This window comes from Delphinus delphis, chromosome 9, assembly GCF_949987515.2.
Source record: "Delphinus delphis chromosome 9, mDelDel1.2, whole genome shotgun sequence".
In the NCBI taxonomy this organism is placed as follows: domain Eukaryota; kingdom Metazoa; phylum Chordata; class Mammalia; order Artiodactyla; family Delphinidae; genus Delphinus; species Delphinus delphis.
Genome location: NC_082691.1, coordinates 42,088,443 through 42,109,206, shown reverse-complemented (window position 1 = coordinate 42,109,206; position 20,764 = coordinate 42,088,443). Strand labels below are relative to the sequence as shown.

Here is a 20,764-nt window from a genome sequence, read left to right as displayed (position 1 = left end):
TTCACCAAATTCATTGATTAGCTCTAGTAGTTTTCTGGTGGCATCTTTAGGATTCTCTATGTATAGTATCATGTCATCTGCAAACAGTGACAGTTTTACTTTTTCTTTTCTAATTTGTATTCCTTTTATTTCTTTTTCTTCTCTGATTGCTGTGACTAGGACTCCCAAAGCTATGTTGAATAATAGTGGTGAGAGTGGACATCCTTGTCTTGTTCCTGATATTAGCAGAAAAGCTTTCAGTTTTTCACCATTGAGAATGATTTACTGTGGGTTTGTCATATATGACCTTTATTATGTTGAGGTAAGTTCCCTCTATGCCTACTTTCCGGAGAGTTTTTATCATAAATGGGTGTTCATTTTTGTCAAAAGCGTTCTGTGCATCTATTGAGATGATCATATGGTTTTTATTCTTCAATTTGTTAATGTGGTGTTTCACATTGATTGATTTGCATGTATTGAAGAATCCTTGCATTCCTGGGATAAATCCCACTTGATCATGGTGTACGATCCTTTTAATGTGTTGTTAGATTCTGTTTGCTAGTATTTTGTTGAGGATTTTTGCATCTATGTTCATCAGTGATACTGGCCTGTAGTTTTCTTTCTTTGTGACATGTTTGTCTGGTTTTGGTATCAGGGTGATGGAAGCCTCGTAGAATGAGTTTGGGAGTGTTCCTCCCTCTGCTATATTTTGGAAGAGTTTGAGAAAGTTAGGTGTTAGCTCTTCTCTAAATGTTTGATAGAATTCACCTGTGAAGCCATCTGGTCCTGGACTTTTGTTTGTTGGAAGATTTTTGATCGCAGTTTCAATTTCATTACTTGTGATTGGTCCATTCATATTTTCTGTTTCTTCCTGGTTCAGTCTTGGAGGGTTATACCTTTCTAAGAATTTGTCCATTTCTTCCAGGTTGTCCATTTTATTGGCATAGAGTTTATATTCATTTCTTGAATGAAATATTTCTAAGAACTGACATCATCGATGTCATTTAGTTGATCTTTCAAGTAGTGATTACCAAATCATGCAAAAACTTTGAGGATAAGGCCCTGTGCCTTATAAATTCTATATTTCACAGTTAAATATTTGATATACCCAATGAATGAATTTCCAGTGTCAGCCAATTGAATCCTAAAATGGCAATGAAATGGTAATGCTTAGTTTCACCACAAGATGGCGGTGGTTTACAACAATGCATAAATAAAGTCCTGAATTGCTGTTTTAAACATTCCTTCGTAGACTGTATTAACAGTACTGAAAAATTTTCAGTTTACCTTTCTATCTCTTATTTTCATTTCGCAGTGGAGAATGGGCCTTAATCAGTAGCCCTCTTTCTTTCATGTTGGCGCTTGATGTTTTCTCAGTGTTATGGGAAATGCTAAGCCAACGGCAGTTTTAGGAGCTCTTAGCTAACCTCACCCCATGCTTTGGGGTGTGACTCAAAAGACGTTTTAACTTGTTACTCGCTTATTTGAATGTCTACTAGTTGAAAGATATTTGTGGAGTTAGTTACTTTCAGTGCTCCCTAGGCTTCCCTATGATGGTATGTGCATCAACATTCCCATTCACTTGGCTTCTAGAAAAAGACAGACCAGGGTAGGAGAGATATTTCAACTTTAGCATAGGGCAAATAATTTAAAAAAACAGGAGAGTGACACAAAATTTGAACTCTTTATGTAAATACATGCATCGATAGATTATGCAAGGGATAGGAAATTTGGATCTGATCCAGTATCTGTTGTTAAACTAATAGGTGAAATTAAATAACTTGCCATTTATTTTCTTCCATTTCCTTATCCTGAAAAGTCCTGATATTGTATTTTAAAAAGAGCTTATATTAAGCAAATCTACTAGTACCATTTCCATAGGTAAGCTAAAAAGTATAAAGTCTATTCTGTTTATTTTTGTCAGTTTTTGATGTTTGGATTGAAATCTTTATTCATCCCCAGATTACGATGATTTTTTTCATCTTACAGTGGTAGGGATGTAAAAAGAATGAGTATACTTTCGTGTTGTCTTATTTTTGGAAGAATTTGAATGAATGCACATCTCCTAACCTACTGAATGAGATCCAAAACACGTGAGAGACAGGTATACCCCTAAACATCTGGAAAGCTTGGTGCCCTTGTAAAAAAAGAGTAATTTTCATAAAAGACGGCATACATCAGCACTTCGTTGTTTTCCCCCTTTTGGAGATGTAGATGAACAGACTTGAAACTTTGTGCTTTCTGGAAGCAGAAAGTGGTGCAGTGTGGTGCTGTGTCCCCCGAGAAGGTGCTGTGTCTGGAGTAACGACTGGTTCCTAAGTCAGTGAGGAAGCTCTGTTTGATTATCATTAACCTATATTTTCTGTTGATTCATCGTTCCTCCTGCTCTTGACTTTTTATATATATATTTTTGACTTTTTATATATTTTTAATTTTGTTTTCAAAGAGAAAAATAAGGACACCTTTGGAAATACGGCCTTCTTTCACTGCACTCTTTATTAATTTCTTTTATCCCCGCTGCCCCCAGATCCGAGTCTCCCAAGGCAAAGAACCTGCTCACCTGCTGAGTTTGTTCAAAGACAAACCGCTCATTATTTACAAGAACGGAACATCAAAGAAAGGAGGTCAGGTGCCGGCCCCCCCTACACGCCTCTTTCAAGTCCGAAGAAACCTGGCGTCGATCACCAGAATTGTGGAGGTAACATCATGCATTCAGTAAAACCTGCCCTGCTCATGGGCTTCCCAGTGGACCTGAGCCATCAACAAATACTAGTCTTTAAAAAAATTGGCAAGTAAACCCCCTTCATTTCTATAATTAATCCAGCGTTCACCATAAAAAATATTAAAAGCAGGAGAATCAAGTAAAAAGTTAACTTCAGATACCAGGCCTCTCATATTTTTCAACCAGCTTATAACAAAACAAATGAATTTTAAGAATAATGTAACAAATCAAGCGGTCAAAGGCGTGAGGCAGCTTAAGCTCTGTCTTGAAAGGCCTGGGGGAAGATGGATTGAGGGTGATGGTCAGGTGACCACACTAGGAAAATTCAAGAGGGAGGGCCCTCATTTGTACAAGTGTGAGGACCATGGAAAGCAAGCTTCGCCACACTGGGCCGGAACCATAACTCAGCTGTTAAGGCCACACAAGCTGTCTCTGACAGCAGCTGTGAAAGAAGTCAAACCCCAGATCACAGTGTCAGACCACAAGACCATCAGGTATGGGCAAGGCCAGCGGGCCCAAGTTTTTAAATGGCTGAGTGCTTTGACTTCAGGGAGGATTCATGACATTTCATAACCCGGTCACCTTAGTCACCATTGAAACCCAAGTCTCCCAAGTCACCCCTAACTGCCCTGCACTCTCTGTATGTCCCCAAACCTGGACCATTTGCCAAGTTGTTCAGCTGAGCCCTTAAAACCAGGTGGGTCACAGCATCCCTCCCCCCTTAACCTGTTCTCTAAGCCACCCCGCCTTCTTGCTCCGTGGCTGTGTTCTGAGGACGCAGATTCCCATACAGCCTTCTCAAGTGGAAGTTGTATTTTCCCCCAGTGCCCGCTGACCAAGGACCGGTGGTGGGGTCCCCTCCTTGCTCCACCCTTGCCGTTTTGACTTCTTCTTATCCGTCTCCTTCCCCCATCCCCCTGTGCTGTCCTCTGCTGAGCTCCCGGTCCAGTCCTTCCCCTCTTATTGTTTGGTGGCTTCAGTTGTTGTCTCACCGTCTCCGTCACTTTGGCTCCTCTCATCCAACAGTTGTGTCTTGACTCCACTTCATCTCACACTTGTGGTCCTGTACTGGACTCCACTCCGTCGTCCCCTCCTGCCCCTCCAGCCGGATGGGCTTTATCTAGTTTGCCAAAGCCCTGCCTTTCGCCGTCAAAAGCCTCATGTCTGACCGCGCTTTTCTCAGCCTCCTGCCAGCATTTGCTAGAGCCACCCTTTTCTGTCTTCCCAGAACGCTATCTTTTTACGAGGCTTCTGGAACCCCTCACTTAGCAGGATTTCTTCCACACTTGAGGGCCACTCTTCTGAAGAGTATTCGCACTCCCAACCAGCTTTGCTGCATTCTCCTCCTCTGCTCGTCCTTTAAGCTCCTGAACCCTCCGAGGCTCAGTCCTGGCCCTCTTCAGAATGATCTCATTCAGTCATATAATTTAAACGCCATTAGGTAGTGATCTCATCCAGAACATTCTGTGCATGGATTCTCATGTGTTCAATTATGACTACTTTTTCTAATCTGTCAAATGGACGGTGACGCCTTCATCTACAGGCCCTCTCAGTTGATTTCAGATGCAAGAGTCAAGGAGAATCGTTATGGTCCTGGTCTCTTCCCAGTGGGTACTTCTTCAGGGGGCATCGTGAGCTGCTTGCGATGCAGATTCTTTATTTTCTTGCAGCCTCCCAAACCAGCCTTTGCATTCCTAGCCTCTCTGAAATGCGCTAGTCGAAACATTGTTTATAAGGCTTTCTGTTTTCATCTCCTGGGAGGCTAAAGCTTTCTTATGTTCTATTTTGGAACTACCGCCAGGATCCCACACCAGTCTGGGCATGGACCTCTTGTCACCTGTCTCTCCATCGTCCAAGCTCTTTCCTCTGAACCAGTAAGGAGACATTTGGATTAGAAATTGGAAGTCATAGTTCCTGTAAATCTCCATCATCACATCTGATAGATTCCTTTGAGCTTGGTCCATGGAGCCTCCTTCCTACTGAAAGAGGATGATAAGCACTTCTCTGAGTGTTCCCAACACCTGGGACACATCTTTAAAATTTCCAGCAGCTGTTCGTTGCTCCTCTAGTGCTTTCTCTGGGGACAGGGTCCTGACGAACCTGGTGAAACCCAACTCTCCTCATGGTTGATGCCTTCCTCTGGCAGCTCGCCACAGTTGGTCAAACGGCATCATTTGGACAGCCGATCGCCAGCTCCTTCTTGAGGTGCTCTCTTCACTTGCCCTCAGGACACCACACTCTTGATTTCTTCCTCTCTCATGGCTGCTCTATCTCAGTCTTGTTTCCTGGTTCTTCTTCATCTCCCTGTTAGCACACCTCACATGGAGTCCCACAGAAAGTCATATGCATACTGTCACAATCATACAATCCTATAGTCAGACAGAGGGTCTCAAAGAGGCCAGTGCAGAGACACAAAATGACAAGGTCATAGACGCAGTCAAAGGCACAAGCCCATCGTAGGAGCTCAGACTCACTCCCAAGCCTGAGGCTCCGCACATGCCTTGTCTCTGCCCCAATGCTCCACTGTCAGCCTCACCCTCAGGCTGGAGTCTGGTCTCAGCCAGGCGCCTCTCACTCACTCTGCAGCCACACTGACTGGAGCTGTGCTCATCTGGCTCATCCCAGACGGTGTCCACAGCTTCTCAGTTGAAAGGAAGAGGGTATGTCAGTGCTGTATTTTTAACCCCCTATAATCAGTCTCTTATAATTTGAGCTATAATTTGTCTGAGCCTGGAGAACCTTTCAGTGAATCTATGTTATTATCTCTTTGTCTGTATTAGATCCCGGTCCCTGTTTTATGATTTTTCTGTGTCCCTTGGATTATTTGACAAACCTCTTTAGTGGAGGGAGAGAAAAACTGAACACTGTGCTTTACGTTTATCATTTGTGAATATAAACGTATATTTCTTTTCAACCTCTTTCCAAACATCAATTATAGCCCATCCTCCTTCTTGCGGTCTCTTTGAATATTATCCTTGTTATGTATCACTTAAGTTTGCCTTATTTTATTCTCAGAGCCTGTGCTACTGTCGTCGGGCGGGTGAGCGTTAAAGTGACGCAGCGCAACGTGCTCCTACTGTTTCTAACCCCCTAGGCGTGTCCTGGTGCCCCCTGCATTAATATCCTGGGTCAGGACAGAAGTCTGTAGGTGGTTTGGCACTGTCGCAGCTTCTTGGACATGTTTATTGAGGGAGCAGCAATGAATTTACATCATTGTGTTCTTTTTCTTCATACTCTAGGTAGATGTTGATGCAAAGTCATTGAATTCCAATGATGTTTTTGTCCTGAAACTACGACAAAATAATGGCTACATCTGGAGAGGAAAAGGGGCCAGCCAGGAGGAGGAGAAGGGAGCAGCGTATGTGGCAAGTGTCCTCAAATGTAAAACCACGAGGATTCAGGAAGGCGAGGAACCAGGTGTGTATAGGTGAGGCCAAGGACACTAGCCAGAACTTATATTTGGCATACTTGCTAATCATGTAATTTATTTATTTTTGTCATAAATAGGAACTTTGTAACGGTTGTAGGGCATTAAGAACCCATTCACTAGTTGCAAAAGTGAGTGATGGTGCCAACTATATTTAAGTAACTTCTCCTGCTCTATTTCAGTAACTTCTTAACAGTGAAGTTGAGGTGAGATACGATTATTTGTTAAGGTAAAGCAGTACCGACCATATGCTTCTGAAAATGCACTGGCTAACTTGTGTTTTCCACAGAGGAGTTTTGGAATTCCCTTGGAGGGAAAAAAGACTACCAGACCTCTCCCCTGCTAGAAACCCAGGCTGAAGACCATCCACCTCGGCTTTACGCCTGCTCCAACAAAACTGGAAGATTCATTGTAAGTGTCCCGTGAAACCCTGGGGTAGAATCAGCAGCAGTGGGAGAGAGAAGCATTCTTGTGTTGCTCTAACGCGTTCCTGCCCTGATTCTCAGTTTTAGTTTACCTGCAAACCACAGGTGACAATCTTTGCTCCACGCAGGGTTGGTTTAAGAGCCAGTGACGTACTGGACGTGAAAGCATCGGAATATTGTAATGTACTGTATTAATCAAGCTGCTCTTAAATATATCAGCTACTTTGCACCAGTGTCAGCATGTGGTCATTTCGGTACGAATATGCGTGTGGTTGGATTTGCTTATTTAATGGTTTGATGCTTTCTGTACGCAACAATAGTGGTTTCTCTGATCAAACTATGTCAATTTTACACTGCAGTTTCCCACGGGAATAAAAAGTTTCACCATGTTGACGGAATAAAAAATATTATGGAAATATGATCCTTGGGCAAGAATCACAGAAAGCTATATACACACCTGCAAATTAACTGAAATCAGCAGGAATATTTTATGTCATAGTCCCATTCACAAGCTTTGAATTCTAGGCAATTCAAAGTATTTGTGTACAAGAGTGATTGTCTATGGGTCTCTAAAATATCCTGGGCTGTGGCCCCTCATCTCAGTTTAATCAAAAATTCTGCTTTCTCTGTTTGACATACTAAGTTTTTGTGTAAATCTTTCATTTAAAGAACAAATTCCTTGCCTATAAAATCTGAACTAAAGATTTGGTCACCAAGTCTTAGTAAATACAAGCTTTACTTTTCAATGCACACATGACAATTTAGTAAGTATTTTCCCAGGTACATTGCATGCTTGAGATAAAATGCTTTGAAGAAGAAACTGCTCATGTGTGAACCACACTTGAAGCTTACATGTGATTTGACCTAAAAATTAAAGATTTAAATGGTGGATTGTGATAAATATTAGGTGGTTGGGCACCACAGTTGTTCACCCACTTTGGAAATCCATATATTTTATAAACTTGCTGTCAGAAAAATCTGTTGTTTTACTCTTTTTTTTTTTTTTTTTTTGCGGTACACGGGCCTCTCACTGCTGTGGTCTCTCCCATTGTGGAGCACAGGCTCCGGAGGCGCAGGTTCAGCGGCCATGGCTCATGGGCCCAGGCGCTCCACGGCATGTGGGATCTTCCCGGACCAGGGCACGAACCCGTGTCCCCTGCAAAGGCAGGCGGACTCTCAACCACTGCGCCACCAGGGAAGCCCTGTTTTACTCTTTTGACTGCTGATTTTATATTGCATCCAAACAATGGCTTTTTCAGCATATGCTCCTATAATTTCTTATTAGTATTATCTACTAATAATGCTGTAAATAACATGTTTGTTTCCAATGGAGCTATATGTTAAAAAAATAACACCTAGGCTTTGTTCTTAGGTTACAAAAATCTATTAGTTTTGGGGTTTTGTCATTCACATATTTAAGAGAAATATACTTTTCCTTTACACCTACTCATTTTCTTGTTTGATATTTGGAACGCTAATCCCTTCACATTTTAAGGAAAAGGAGTGTTACTAACAAGTGTTTGATCTCATCATCAGAAAGCAGGCTTTAGACATGTAGATTCATACAAGACAGAGTCTATTGGTTAAAAGTACAGCTTTTAGAACTATTCTGCCTATTTGATATCACTTATTTGGCGATATTATTTACTGGCTGTGTGACCCTAGGCTGGTTACTTACCCGCTCTGTGCTATAATTTTCTCATCTGAAAAATGGGGATAATCCTAGTACCTACTTCATAGGGTTGTTGTGAATATTAAATTAGTTGTTGCATATATACAACAGTGCCAGGCATGGAGTAAGTGATATTTAAGGTTTTTGCTTTTTTTAAGCATTATGTAATTGGTAATTATTCTGTAAAAATAAAATATAAACAAATTTGCCCTCTGTAAATGGTTAGTGTTTGTTTGTTTTTTGTGTAACAATCTCAAAATGTAATCAGATTATAACAAACAGGTATTGTCATGCTCAGGGGGCTTCAGGTTGGGGTCATGCCTCTTCTTCCCAGGACAGAGCCCAGGAGCACAAGAGGGGCCCTGAGTCGCATTTGCTAGTATGACAAGGGCAAGGCCACAGTCAACTTCACCTGCAGAGTCACACAGTAGAGGGAAGGAGCAAACCATAATCCAATCTACCATACCTTCCTAATGATCAGGGGGGGTTTCATCCAGAATTCTTTTAAAAATTTGAACTTTAGATTAATGCATGCCTGCTGGTAATGGGTGCATTAAACTAACCCTCCCCATTACCCTTTAATGTTAACTACGGAGAACACAATTTAACCCATTTAAAATAAAAATAATGAAGCTTTGCATATGGAATATTGTTATAATATCATCTTATGGAAAATGATTGATTCATAAAAATGACCAGACTTACTGATTTTATTAAAATAATCTTGACCTACAAAATGAAAGATGATTTAATACCCAGATCATAAACTTAAATATCTTTAGGAACTAGGAAGGCAACAGAAATCTGTGAAGCAACTTGTCATAAGGAAGTGGAATTAGAGACAACTGTGGCCAGATTGACTGTACATGGTCTCTCTAAGTCCATATGCAATGTTTATGTTAAGCACTGTCCTCCCCAAATAAGACACCCTGAGTTTGTGATACCTGATTAAACAGATAAACAATTATTTAAATCTTTAACTGCCCAAAAGGAAGAAAAAAATGGCTACCAAACTTTTTTTTGCTGTGCTCCAAATAATGCAAGGGGTTTATATCCCGTATATTAGAAAAATCACTGCTTAACTGCTTGGTCATAAAGCTTTTTTATACATTTCAGGTTGAAGAGGTTCCAGGAGAGTTCACCCAGGATGATTTAGCAGAAGATGATGTCATGTTACTAGATGCTTGGGAACAGGTAAGAGAGTGGAACAGGAAGAGAGTGTACTTATAGTTGGGACCTGACACAACCTGCTTTGAGAAATAGCAAGTCTAATAATAAACGGACCCATGGATTTAGGCTGTATTTAAAAGAAACTCTCCACAGTTTGGCAAAAAATAAAACCAGTGTGGCAAGTTGGTTTCTGAATATGGAAATAATTCCACAGCTACCATCTTTGGCTCTATAGTTTTGGCCAAAAAAAACCCTACTTTTCATTTATTTGTAAAGTTCACTTGTTCCTAATTTATTCATACATTCATTCATCCACTCATTTAAGTAATAAATGCATTAGTTGGTTGCAGTGCATGTGGGTACGATGCCTCAAGAAGACCAAAGTATTCAGAATTTCTCTTGAAATTTGACAAAAAGTCCTAGGAGACCCCTTCCCTGGGGAAGGAATAGACACAGAATAGTTTTGAATCTACACAGTAAAATATATTACTGTTATGTATATATCTTTATTTGATAGAAAATTAATGGCGATTTTATATGTCACATCTGTTAGTTGTTTTCTCCTGTGAAAGGGAAAAATAAATATATTAGGAGCTAAATCATATAGAACAATTATAAAACACTTATCTGAATTAGGCCTAGTCTTAGAGTCAACCACAGAGACTTGTTACTTTTAGGTTTGTTCTTACTTGCTAAGTCATTCAGTTATATTACAACTTAGCTTCTTGGTCTAGAATTACCATATTTGAGTTTGGGGTCTAGTCACAGATTCTCCCTAAGTGAATGGATCACTTATTTCTAGATATGAAATTTAAAACCTTATGTCAATAAAACACCTTTGTGTATTTAAGAATTATAAGAATGTTTCCTTATTCAGAAGAATTTAATCTTTTCCATTTGTAGTGAGCTCTGTTGCTTCCATAATCATGGATACTTCAGAATATTTCCTGTACTACATTTCAATTGTTTTTCAATCATACTTTTCATTTACATGGCCATGCTGTCATGGTTTGTTCTGTGCCTGCAAGCAAATATTCTAGCACTTTCAGTATGCATTAGAATGTAATCAAAACTAATTTGACCAAAATTTCTCTGCCAACAAGTGATTTTAAAGTGATTTAAATATAAGGGAATTCAGGAGAATTTTTCATCATTGAAGCAGAAAACCTACACATTTGACAAGAAGGATACATACAGAACATATATCTGTTTTTAAGAATCAGTATTTAAATATTAAACATTATAGCACTTTTACCAAAGTGTGACAGGATACAGTACCTGTCAATACAATACAATACAATACAATACAATACAATACAATACAATACAATAGGACAAGAACCCTAGGACTAAGTTAGGGGATCCTAAAGGGAGTCTGCGGTGCCCACAAACAAGCTACATATGGTTCCCCCAGGATAATAGTATGGGGATACTGACTGCCTTACACACCCCAGGGTTGGGTGCAAAAAACCAGCCAATGTGTGGTTTTAAGGAAAGCTCACTTAATAACTAGAAAACACTATATAAACTTAAAATACCAGAATGTGAAATCTGGAGTCAAACTGGCTGGATATAAATTTAGGGTCTCTTAGTAAGTGTATACATTAGGAAAGTGATTGAACCTCTCTGCACCTCCATCTCCACACCCCTGACTTTGGGGTTGCTGTGAAGATTAAGTGGGATTGTATGAGAAGCACTTTGCATAAGGCTTGCACCACATCTACACTCCCAAAACAATGCGTATGATTATTGCTTCATTTTTCAGATTTTTATTTGGATTGGAAAAGATGCCAATGAAGTTGAGAAATCAGAATCTCTGAAGTCGGGTAAGCTAGATCCCGTGGGGAATTATGACAGTAATTCTGAACAGGTGTTACCAAGTTCCTGACTTCTCTTTTCACCACATCCTCCAAAACCACATATCAAAACCAAGAAGAATCTTAGCTTTCATCTTTAGAACTAAAGAGTAATGGAATTTTTTTTTAAATGAAGAATTTCAGAAAAGGAACAAGAAAAACATATTTTGTTATCTAATTTAGGATGTAATTATATCAATTTATTCTGAAAATTTCTAATTCACTTAAACACTTTTTTATTATGGAAATAGTAAAACCTCCATATCTGTGATAACTTAGATTTTTTTTAACATCATTATTGGAATATAATTGCTTTACAATGGTGTGTTAGTTTCTGCTTTATGACAAAGTGAATCAGTTATACATATACATATGTTACCATATCTCTTCCCTCTTGTGTCTCCCTCCCTCCCACCATCCCTATCCCACCCCTCTAGGTGGTCAAAAAGCACTGAGCTGATCACCCTGTGCTATGCGGCTGCTTCCCACTAGCTATCTATTTTACATTTGGTAGTGTATATATGTCCATGCCACTCTCTCATTTTGTCACAGCTTACCATTCCCCCTCCCCATATCCTCAAGTCTATTCTGTAGTAGGTCTGTGTCTTTATTCCCGACTTGCCCCTAGGTTCTTCATGACCTTTTTCTTTCTTAGATTCTATATATATATGTTAGCAAACGGTATTTGTTTTTCTCTTTCTGACTTACTTCACTCTGTATGACAGACTCTAGGTCCATCCACCTCACTACAAATAACTCAATTTCATTTCTTTTTATGGCTGAGTAATATTCCATTGTATATATGTGCCACATCTTCTTTATCCATTCATCTGTTGATGGATACTTAGGTTGCTTTCATGTCCTGGCTATTGTAAATAGAGCTGCAATGAACATTTTGGTACATGACTCTTTTTGAATTATGGTTTTCTCAGGGTATATGCCCAGTAGTGGGATTGCTGGGTTATATGGTAGTTCTATTTTTAGTTTTTTAAGGAACCTCCATACTATTCTCCATAGTGGCTGTATCAATTTACATTCCCACCAACAGTGCAAGAGGGTTCCCTTTTCTCCACACCCTCTCCAGCATTTACTGTTTGTAGATTTTTTAATGATGGCCATTCTGACCAGTGTGAGATGATATTGCATTGTAGTTTTGAATTACATTTCTCTAAAGATTAATGATGTTGAGCATTCTTTCATGTGTTTGTTCGCAATCTGCATATCTTCTTTGGAGAAATGTCTATTTAGGTCTTCTGCCCATTTTTGGATTGGGTTGTTTTTTTGATATTGAGCTGCATGAGATGCTTATAAATTTTGGAGATTAATCCTTTGTCAGTTGCTTCATTTGCAAATATTTTCTCCCATTCTGAAGTCTGTCTTTTCATTTTGTTTATGGTTTCCTTTGCTTTGCAAAAGCTTTTAAGTTTCATTAGGTCCCACTTGTTTATTTTCGTTTTTATGGCCATTTCTCTAGGAGGAGGGTCAAAAAGGAATTTGCTGTGATTTATGTCAAAGAGTGTTCTGCCTATGTTTTCCTCTAAGAGTTTTATAGTGTCTGGCCTTACATTTAGGTATTTAATCCATTGTGAGTTTATTTTTGTATATGGTGTTAGAGAGTGTTCTAATTTCATTCTTTTACATGCACCTGTCCAGTTTTCCCAGCACCACTTATTGAAGAGGCTGTCTTTTCTCTGCTGTATATTCTTGCCCTCTTTATCAAAGATAAGGTGACCATATGTGCATGGGTTTATCTTTGGGCTTTCTATCCTGTTCCATGGATCTATATTTCTGTTTTTGTGCCAGGACCATACTGGCTTGATTACAGTAGCTTTGCAGTATAGTCTGAAGTCAGGGAGCCTGATTCCTCCAGTTCCGTTTTTCTTTCTCAAGATTGCTGTGGCTATTCGGGGTCTTTTGTGTTTCCATACAAATTGTGAAACTTTTTGTTCTAGTTCTGGGAAAAATGCCAGTGGTAGTTTGATAGGGATTGCATTGAATCTGTAGATTGCTTTGGGTAGTAGAGTCGTTTTCACAATGTTGATTCTTCCAATCCAAGAACATGGTATATCTCTCCATCTATTTGTACCATCTTTAATTTCTTTCATCAATGTCTTATAATTTTCTGCATACAGGTCTTTTGTCTCCTTAGGTAGGTTTATTCCTAGATATTTTATCCTTTTTGTTGCAGTGGTAAATGGGAGTGTTTTCTTAATTTCACTTTCAGATTTTTCATCATTAGTGTATAGGAATGCCAGAGATTTCTGTGCATTAATTTTGTATCCTGCTACTTTACCAAATTCATTGATTAGCTCTAGTAGTTTTCTGGTAGCATCTTTAGGATTCTCTATGTATAGTATCATGTCATCTGCAAATAGTGACAGCTTTACTTCTTCTTTTCCGATTTGGATTCCTTTTATTTCCTTTTCTTCTCCGATTGCTGTGGCTAAAACTTCCACAACTATGTTGAATAAGAGTGGTGAGAGTGGGCAACCTTGTCTTGTTCCTGATCTTAGTGGAAATGGTTTCAGTTTTTCACCATTGAGGATGATGTTGGGTGTGGGTTTGTCATATTTGGCTTTATTATGCTGAGGAAAGTTCCCTCTATGCCTACTTTTGCAGGGTTTTTTATCATAGATGGCTGTTGAATTTTGTCGAAAGCTTTCTCTGCATCTATTGAAATGATCATATGGTTTTTCTCCTTCAACTTGTTAATATGGTGTATCACATTGATTGATTTGGGTATATTGAAGAATCCTTGTATTCCTGGGATAAACCCCACTTGATCATGGTGTATGATCCTTTTAATGTGCTGTTGGATTCTGTTTGCTAGTATTTTGTTGAGGATTTTTGCTTCTATGTTCATCAGTGATATTGGCCTGTAGTTTTCTTTCTTTGTGACATTTTTGTCTGGTTTTGGTATCAGGGTGATGGTGGCCTCACAGAATGAGTTTGGGAGTGTTCCTCCCTCTGCTATATTTTGGAAGAGTTTGAGAAAGATGGGTGTTAGCTCTTCTCTAAATGTTTGATAGAATTCGCCTGTGAAGCCATCTGGTCCTGGGCTTTTGTTTGTTGGAAGATTTTTAATCACAGTTTCAAATTCAGTGCTTGTGATTGGTCAGTTCATATTTTCTATTTCTTCCTGATTCAGTCTTAGAAGGTTGTGCATGTCTAAGAATTTGTCCATCTCTTCCAGGTGGTCCATTTTATTGGCATAGAGTTGCTTGTAGTAATCTCTCATGATCCTTTGTATTTCTGCAGTGTCAGTTGTTACTTCTCCTTTTTCATTTCTAATTCTATTGACTTAAGCCTTCTCCCTTTTTTCTTGATGAGTCTGGCTAATGGTTTATCAATTTTGTTTATCTTCTCAAAGAACCAGCTTTTAGTTTTATTGATCTTTTTAATCACAATTAAGTTAATTATCAGTTCCTTCATTTCTTTTTGATTTATTTCTGATCTGATCGTTATGATTTCTTTCCTTCTGCTAACTTTGGGGTTATTTTGTTCTTCTTTCTCTAATTGCTTTAGGTGTAAGGTTAGGTTGATTATTTGAGATGTTTCTTGTTTCTTAAGGTAGGATTGTATTGCTATAAACTTCCCTCTTAGAACTGCTTTTGCTGCATCCCATAGGTTTTGGGTCAACGTGTTTTCAGTGTCTTTTGTTTCTAGGTATTTTTTGATTCCCTCTTTGATATCTTCAGTGATCTCTTGGTTATTAAGTAGTGTATTGTTTAGCCTCCATGTGTTTGTATTTTTTACAGATTGTTTCCTGTAATTCATATCTAGTCTCATAGCGTTGTGGTCGGAAAAGATACTTGATACAATTTCAATTTTCTTAAATTTACCAAGGCTTGATTTGTGACCCAGGATATGATCTATCCTGGAGAATGTTCCATGAGCACTTGAGAAGAGTGTGTATTCTGTTGTTTTTCAATGGAATGTCCTATAAATATCAATTAAGTCCATCTTGTTTAATGTATCATTTAAAGCTTGTGTTTCCTTATTTATTTTCATTTTGGGTGATCTGTCCATTGGTGAAAGTGGGGTGTTAAAGTCCCCTACTGTGATTGTGTTACTGTCAATTTCCTCTATAAGGGCTGTTAGTATTTTTTCTTTTCTTTTTGTGGTACGCAGGCCTCTCACGGTTGTGGCCTCTCCCATTGTGGAGCACAGGCTCCAGATGTGCAGGCTCACCAGCCATGGCTCACAGGCCGAGCCACACCATGGCATGTAGGATCTTCCCGGACCGGGGCATGAACCCGTGTCCCCTGCATGAGTAGGCGGACTCTCAACCACTGCGCCACCAGGAAAGCCCTGGCTGTTAGTATTTGCCTTATGTGTTGAGGTGCTCCTATGTTGGGTGCATAAATATGTACAATTGTTATATATTCTTCTTGGATCAATCCCTTGATTATTATGTAGTGTCCTTCTTTGTCTCTTGTAATAGTCTTTATTTTAAAGTCTATTTTGTCTTACATGAGAATTGCTACTCCAGCTTTCTTTTGATTTCCATTTGCATAGAATATCTTTTTCCATCCCCTCACTTTCAGTCTGTATGTGTCCCTAGGTCTGAAGTGGGTCTCTTGTAGACAGCGTATATACGGGTCTTGTTTTTGTATCCATTCAGCCAGTCTATGTCTTTTGGTTGGAGCATTTAATCCATTTACATTTAAGGTAATTATCGATATGTATGTTCCTATTACCATTTTCTTAATTGTTTAGGGTTTGTTATTGTAGGTCTTTTCCTTCTCTTGTGTTTCCTGCCTAGAGAAGTTCCTTTAGCATTTGTTGTAAAGCTGGTTTGGTGGTGCTGAATTCTCTTAGCTTTTGCTTGTTTGTAAAGGTTTTAATTTCTCCATCAAATCTGAATGAGATCCTTGCTGGGTAATCTTGGTTGTAGGTATTTCTCCTTCATCACTTTAAATATGTCCTGCCACTCCCTTCTGGCTTGCAGAGTTTCTGCTGAAAGATCAGCTGTTAACCTTATGGGGATTCCCTTGTGTGTTGTTTGTTGTTTTTCCCTTGCTGCTTTTAATATGTTTTCTTTGTATTTAATTTTTGATACTTTGATTAATATGTGTCTTGGTGTGTTTCTCCTTGGATTTATCCTGTATGGGACTCTCTGTGCTTCCTGGACTTGATTAACTGTTTCCTTTCCCATATTAGGTAAGTTTTCAACTATAATCTCTTCAAATATTTTCTCCGTCCCTTTCTCTTTCTCTTCTTCTTCTGGGACCCCTATCATTCGAATGTTGGTGCATTTAATTTTGTCCCAGAGGTCTCTGAGGCTTTCCTCAGTTCTTTTCATTCTTTTGTCTTTTTTCTGTTCTGCAGTAGTTATTTCCACTATTTTATCTTCCAGGTTACTTATCCATTCTTCTGCCTCTGTTACTCTGCTATTGATCCCTTCTACAGCATTTTTAATTTCATTTATTGTGTTGTTCATCGTTTGTTTGCTCTTTAGTTCTTCTAGGTCCTTGTTAAACGTTTCTTGTATTTTCTCTCTTCTATTTGCAAGATTTTGGATCATCTTTACTATCATTATTCTGAATTCTTTTTCAGTTAGACTGCCTATTTCCTCTTCATTTGTTAGGTGATGGGTTTTTGCCTTGCTGCTTCATCTGCTGTGTGTCTTTCTGTCTTCTCATTTTGCTTAACTTACTATGTTTGGGGTCTCCTTTTCGCAGGCTGCAGGTTCGTAGTTCCCGTTGTATTTGGTGTCTGTCCCCAGTGACTAAGTTGGTTCAGTGGGTTGTGTAGGCTTCCTGGTGGAGGGGACTAGTGCCTGTGTTCTGGTGTGTGAGGCTGGATCTTGTCTTTCTGGTGGGCAGGTCCACGTCTGGTGGTGTGTTTTGGGGTGTTTGTGGCCTTATTATGATTTTAGGCAGCCTCTCTGCTAATGGATGGGGCTGTGTTCCTGTCTTGCTAATTGTTTGGCATAGGGTGTCCAGCAGTGTAGCTTCCTGGTTGTTGAGTGAAGCTGGGTCTTGGCGTTGAGATGGAGATCTCTGGGAGATTTTTGCAATTTGATATTACGTGTAGCTGGGACGTCTCTTGTGGACCAGTGTCCTGCACTTGGTTCTCCCACCTCAGAGGCACAGCCCTGATGCCTGGCTGGAGCACCAAGAGCCTTTCATCCACATGGCTCAGAATAAAAGGGAGAAAAAATGGATAGAAAGAAAGAAAGGAAGGAAAGAAGAAAGGAAGAAAGAAGGAAGGAAGATAAAATAAAATAAAATAGGTATTAAAATAAAATATAATTACTAAGAAAAAAATTTTAAAAAGTTAAAAAAAAATTTAAAAAATGGACGTACAGAACCCTAGGACAAATGGTAAAAGCAAAGCTATACAGACAAAATCACACACAGAAGCACACACATACACACTCACAAAAGGAGAAAAAGGGAAAAAAAAAAAATATATATATATAACTTTGCTCCCAAAATCTACCTCCTCAATCTGAGATGACTCGTTGCCTATTCACGTATTCCATAGATGCAGGTCCATCAAGTTGATTGTGGAGATTTAATCAGCTCCTCCTCAGGCTTCTGGGAGAGATTTCCCTTTCTCTTCTTTGTTCACACAGCTCCCGGGGTTCAGCTTTGGATTTGGACCCGCCTCTGCGTGTAGGTCGCCTGAGTGCGTCTGTTCTTCGCTCAGACAGGACAGGGTTAAAGGAGCAGCTGCTTCGTGGGCTCTGCTCACTTGGGGCGGGGAGGGGGGGGCCGGTAGGGGTACAGAATGTGGGGCAAGCCTGCGGCGGTAGAGGCCAACATGACGTTGCACCAGCCTGAGGCGCGCCGTGTGTTCTCCCGGGGAAGTTGTCCCCGGATCACGGGACCCTGGTGTGGCGGGCTGCACAGGCTCCCGGGAGGGGAGGTGTGGAGAGTGACCTGTGCTCGCACACAGGCTTCTTGGTGGCGGCAGCAGCAGCCGCCTTAGCGTCTCATGCCCGTCTCTGGGGTCCGCGCTGATAGCCGCGGCTCGCGCCCGTCTCTGGAGCTCCTTTAAGCAGCGCTCTTAATCCCCTCTCCTCGCGCACCAGGAAGCAGAGGCAAGAAAAAGTCTCTTGCCTCTTCGGCAGCTCCAGACCTTTTCTCGGACTCCTTCCCGGCTAGCTGTGGCTCACTAGCCCCCTTCAGGCTGTGTTCACACAGACAGCCCCAGTCCTCTCCCTGGGATCCGACCTCCGAAGTCCGAGCCTCAGCTCCCAGCCCCCGCCCGCCCCGGCGGGTGAGCAGACAAGCCTCTCGGGCTGGTGAGTGCCGGTTGGCACCGATCCTCTGTGCGGGAATCTCTCCGTTTTGCCCTCCGCGCCCCTGTTGCTGTGCTCTCCTCCGCGGCTGCGAAGCTTTCCCCCTCCGCCACCCGCAGTCTCCGCCCGCGAAGGGGCTTCCTAGTGTGTGGAAACCTTTCCTCCTTCACAGCTCCCTCCCACTGGTGTGGGTCTCGTCCCTATTCTTCTGTCTCTGTTTTTTCTTTTTTCTTTTGCCCTACCCAGGTACGTGGTGGGTTTCTTGCCTTCTGAGAGGTCTGAGGTCTTCTGCCAGCGTTCAGCAGGTGTTCTGTAGGAGTTGTTCCACACGTAGATGTATTTCTGGTGTATTTGTGGAGAGGAAGTTGATCTCCGCATCTTACTCTTCCACCATCTTGAAGCTCCGACAACTTAGATTTTTATAAATTCCTTTTGAGGAATGCTGTTCTTTCTGGCACAGTTTTTTGTTTGTTTGTTTGTTTGTTTTTGTATTATTGCAAAGTAAAGAATAATTATGCTGTAAGAATAATTCCATAAAATTTGGAATATTTTTAGGCAATAATGAGACTCTCATGCACATTCCACGGCAGATGAGAGAAGACAACAAGGAATTGTTCATATGGAGTAGCACTGGCTACTTTAGGGCAATGAAAATTTGATTTATTACTTTTATTGGCAAGCTTTTCATTCTATAGTTATTTTACTTTAATTGAAACTAACTCACTTTATTTGTCTTTTAAACTCTTTTTAGCCAAAATATACCTTGAGACAGACCCTTCTGGAAGAGACAAGAGGACGCCAATTGTCATCATAAAACAGGGCCATGAGCCATCTACATTCACAGGCTGGTTCCTGGGCTGGGATTCCAGCAGGTGGTAAACTGAGTTTTGTAGGAAAAAGCAAACAAACAAGTAAGCATTATGGGGCAGCTGACCCATTGCTGTTTGGTGGGGAGAAAGGGGGAGCTTGTTTGTTTGTTTGACTTTAGAAAATTAACCTCAGCCATGTGGCTGTTTTTTAATGCTTAGTACTGGTTTGAAATTTCTTTTAAACTGGAATTTTCTTATGTTAGTATTTTTAAATAACTTAAAGTAAACTTTTGTTACGGACCAGTATTAGCTCTGCTGGATCCTGGCTTATATCTTTTATATGACCTTTTAAAGGAGAAAAGCTATGCTCAGTCTAGGGGAGTTTGTCAGGAAATTTTACAATTCAGGAGTGATTAGCCAAACTTGTACTTTAATATATCAGAGAAGAAAGTTATAAATGCCTTTGAGGTTATTCTCCTTTCTGTGTGTTATGTTCAAAAGAATCACATGCTTGCAGTAAGGTTTCCATTAAAAATAGGTTTAAAAGTTTGCTGTTTTCCTTCTTTAGCCAATGTGACTTTGATACCATTAACTCTTAAGTGTCATTTTCTTTTATTTTTAAAAGTTTTTGGCCACACCCCACGGCATGTGGGATCTTAGTTCCCCAACCAGGGATTGAACCCACGCCTCCTGCATTGGAAGGCAGAGTCTTAACCACTGGACCGCCAGGGAAGTCCCAAATGTAATTTTCTAGGAGAAACTTTACCTTTTTGGCCTTTTAAAAAGCCTTTGAGGGGCTTCCCTGGTGGCGCAGTGGTTGAGAGTCTGCCTGCCAATGCAGGGGACACGGGTTCGTGCCCCGGTCCGGGAAGATCCCACATGCCGTGGAGCGGCCGGGCCCGTGAGCCATAGCCACTGAGCCTGCGCGTCTGGATCCTGTGCTCTGCAACAGGAGAGGCCGCAACAGTGAGAGGCCCGCGTACCAAAAAAAAAAAAAAAAAAAAATTGCGTTTGAAAGCACAGCTCTTCATGACAAAATAATTTGTATTCGTATCCACTTTTATATATATCTATATATTTGACAGTAATGTTTAATATCTCAAAAGATATGTACAAAAAGGTTTCACTAATCCTGTCTTTCCTCATTAAAATACATCTTTTTAAAAAGGTTGTTGTGACATTTTATTCAAGTGTGATGTATCAGTTAATTACACAGTTAACCTTAAGGTTACAAATACTTTTATGCATAAATAAATATGAGTTTAATTTTTAAAAATTCATTCTCATTACATAGTCAAAATTAAACTTTTCCATGGTTATATAATTTTCAACTTTAAATACCATACTGCAAATGAAAGCGGGGTCCTGTTAAAAACTACACAGAAGCATATTAACAGTTTTAAGAGTTTTTGTGAGCAAAAATCGATTTGGATTGGGCAGTGCCAAAGCGAG

General features: G+C 40.2%; 1 protein-coding gene across 3 annotated transcripts in view; it reads left to right on the top strand.

Annotated features, from left to right (window-relative positions):
* The window catches only part of SCIN (scinderin), an 81,518-nt gene extending 61,063 nt beyond the window's left edge, over positions 1 to 20,455 (top strand). For 2 of the 3 annotated variants that reach the window (XM_060020443.2, XM_060020442.1), the window contains 6 exons: positions 2,507 to 2,677; positions 5,941 to 6,118; positions 6,418 to 6,539; positions 9,342 to 9,419; positions 11,161 to 11,221; positions 19,255 to 20,455. In XM_060020443.2, the coding sequence (XP_059876426.1) occupies positions 2,507 to 2,677; positions 5,941 to 6,118; positions 6,418 to 6,539; positions 9,342 to 9,419; positions 11,161 to 11,221; positions 19,255 to 19,382 (738 nt within the window). In that variant the 3' untranslated portion in view covers positions 19,383 to 20,455. The remainder of the gene's footprint in view (positions 1 to 2,506; positions 2,678 to 5,940; positions 6,119 to 6,417; positions 6,540 to 9,341; positions 9,420 to 11,160; positions 11,222 to 19,254) is intronic. The other variant, XM_060020441.1, reaches the window with a different exon arrangement.
* The last annotated feature ends 309 nt before the right edge of the window (positions 20,456 to 20,764 follow it).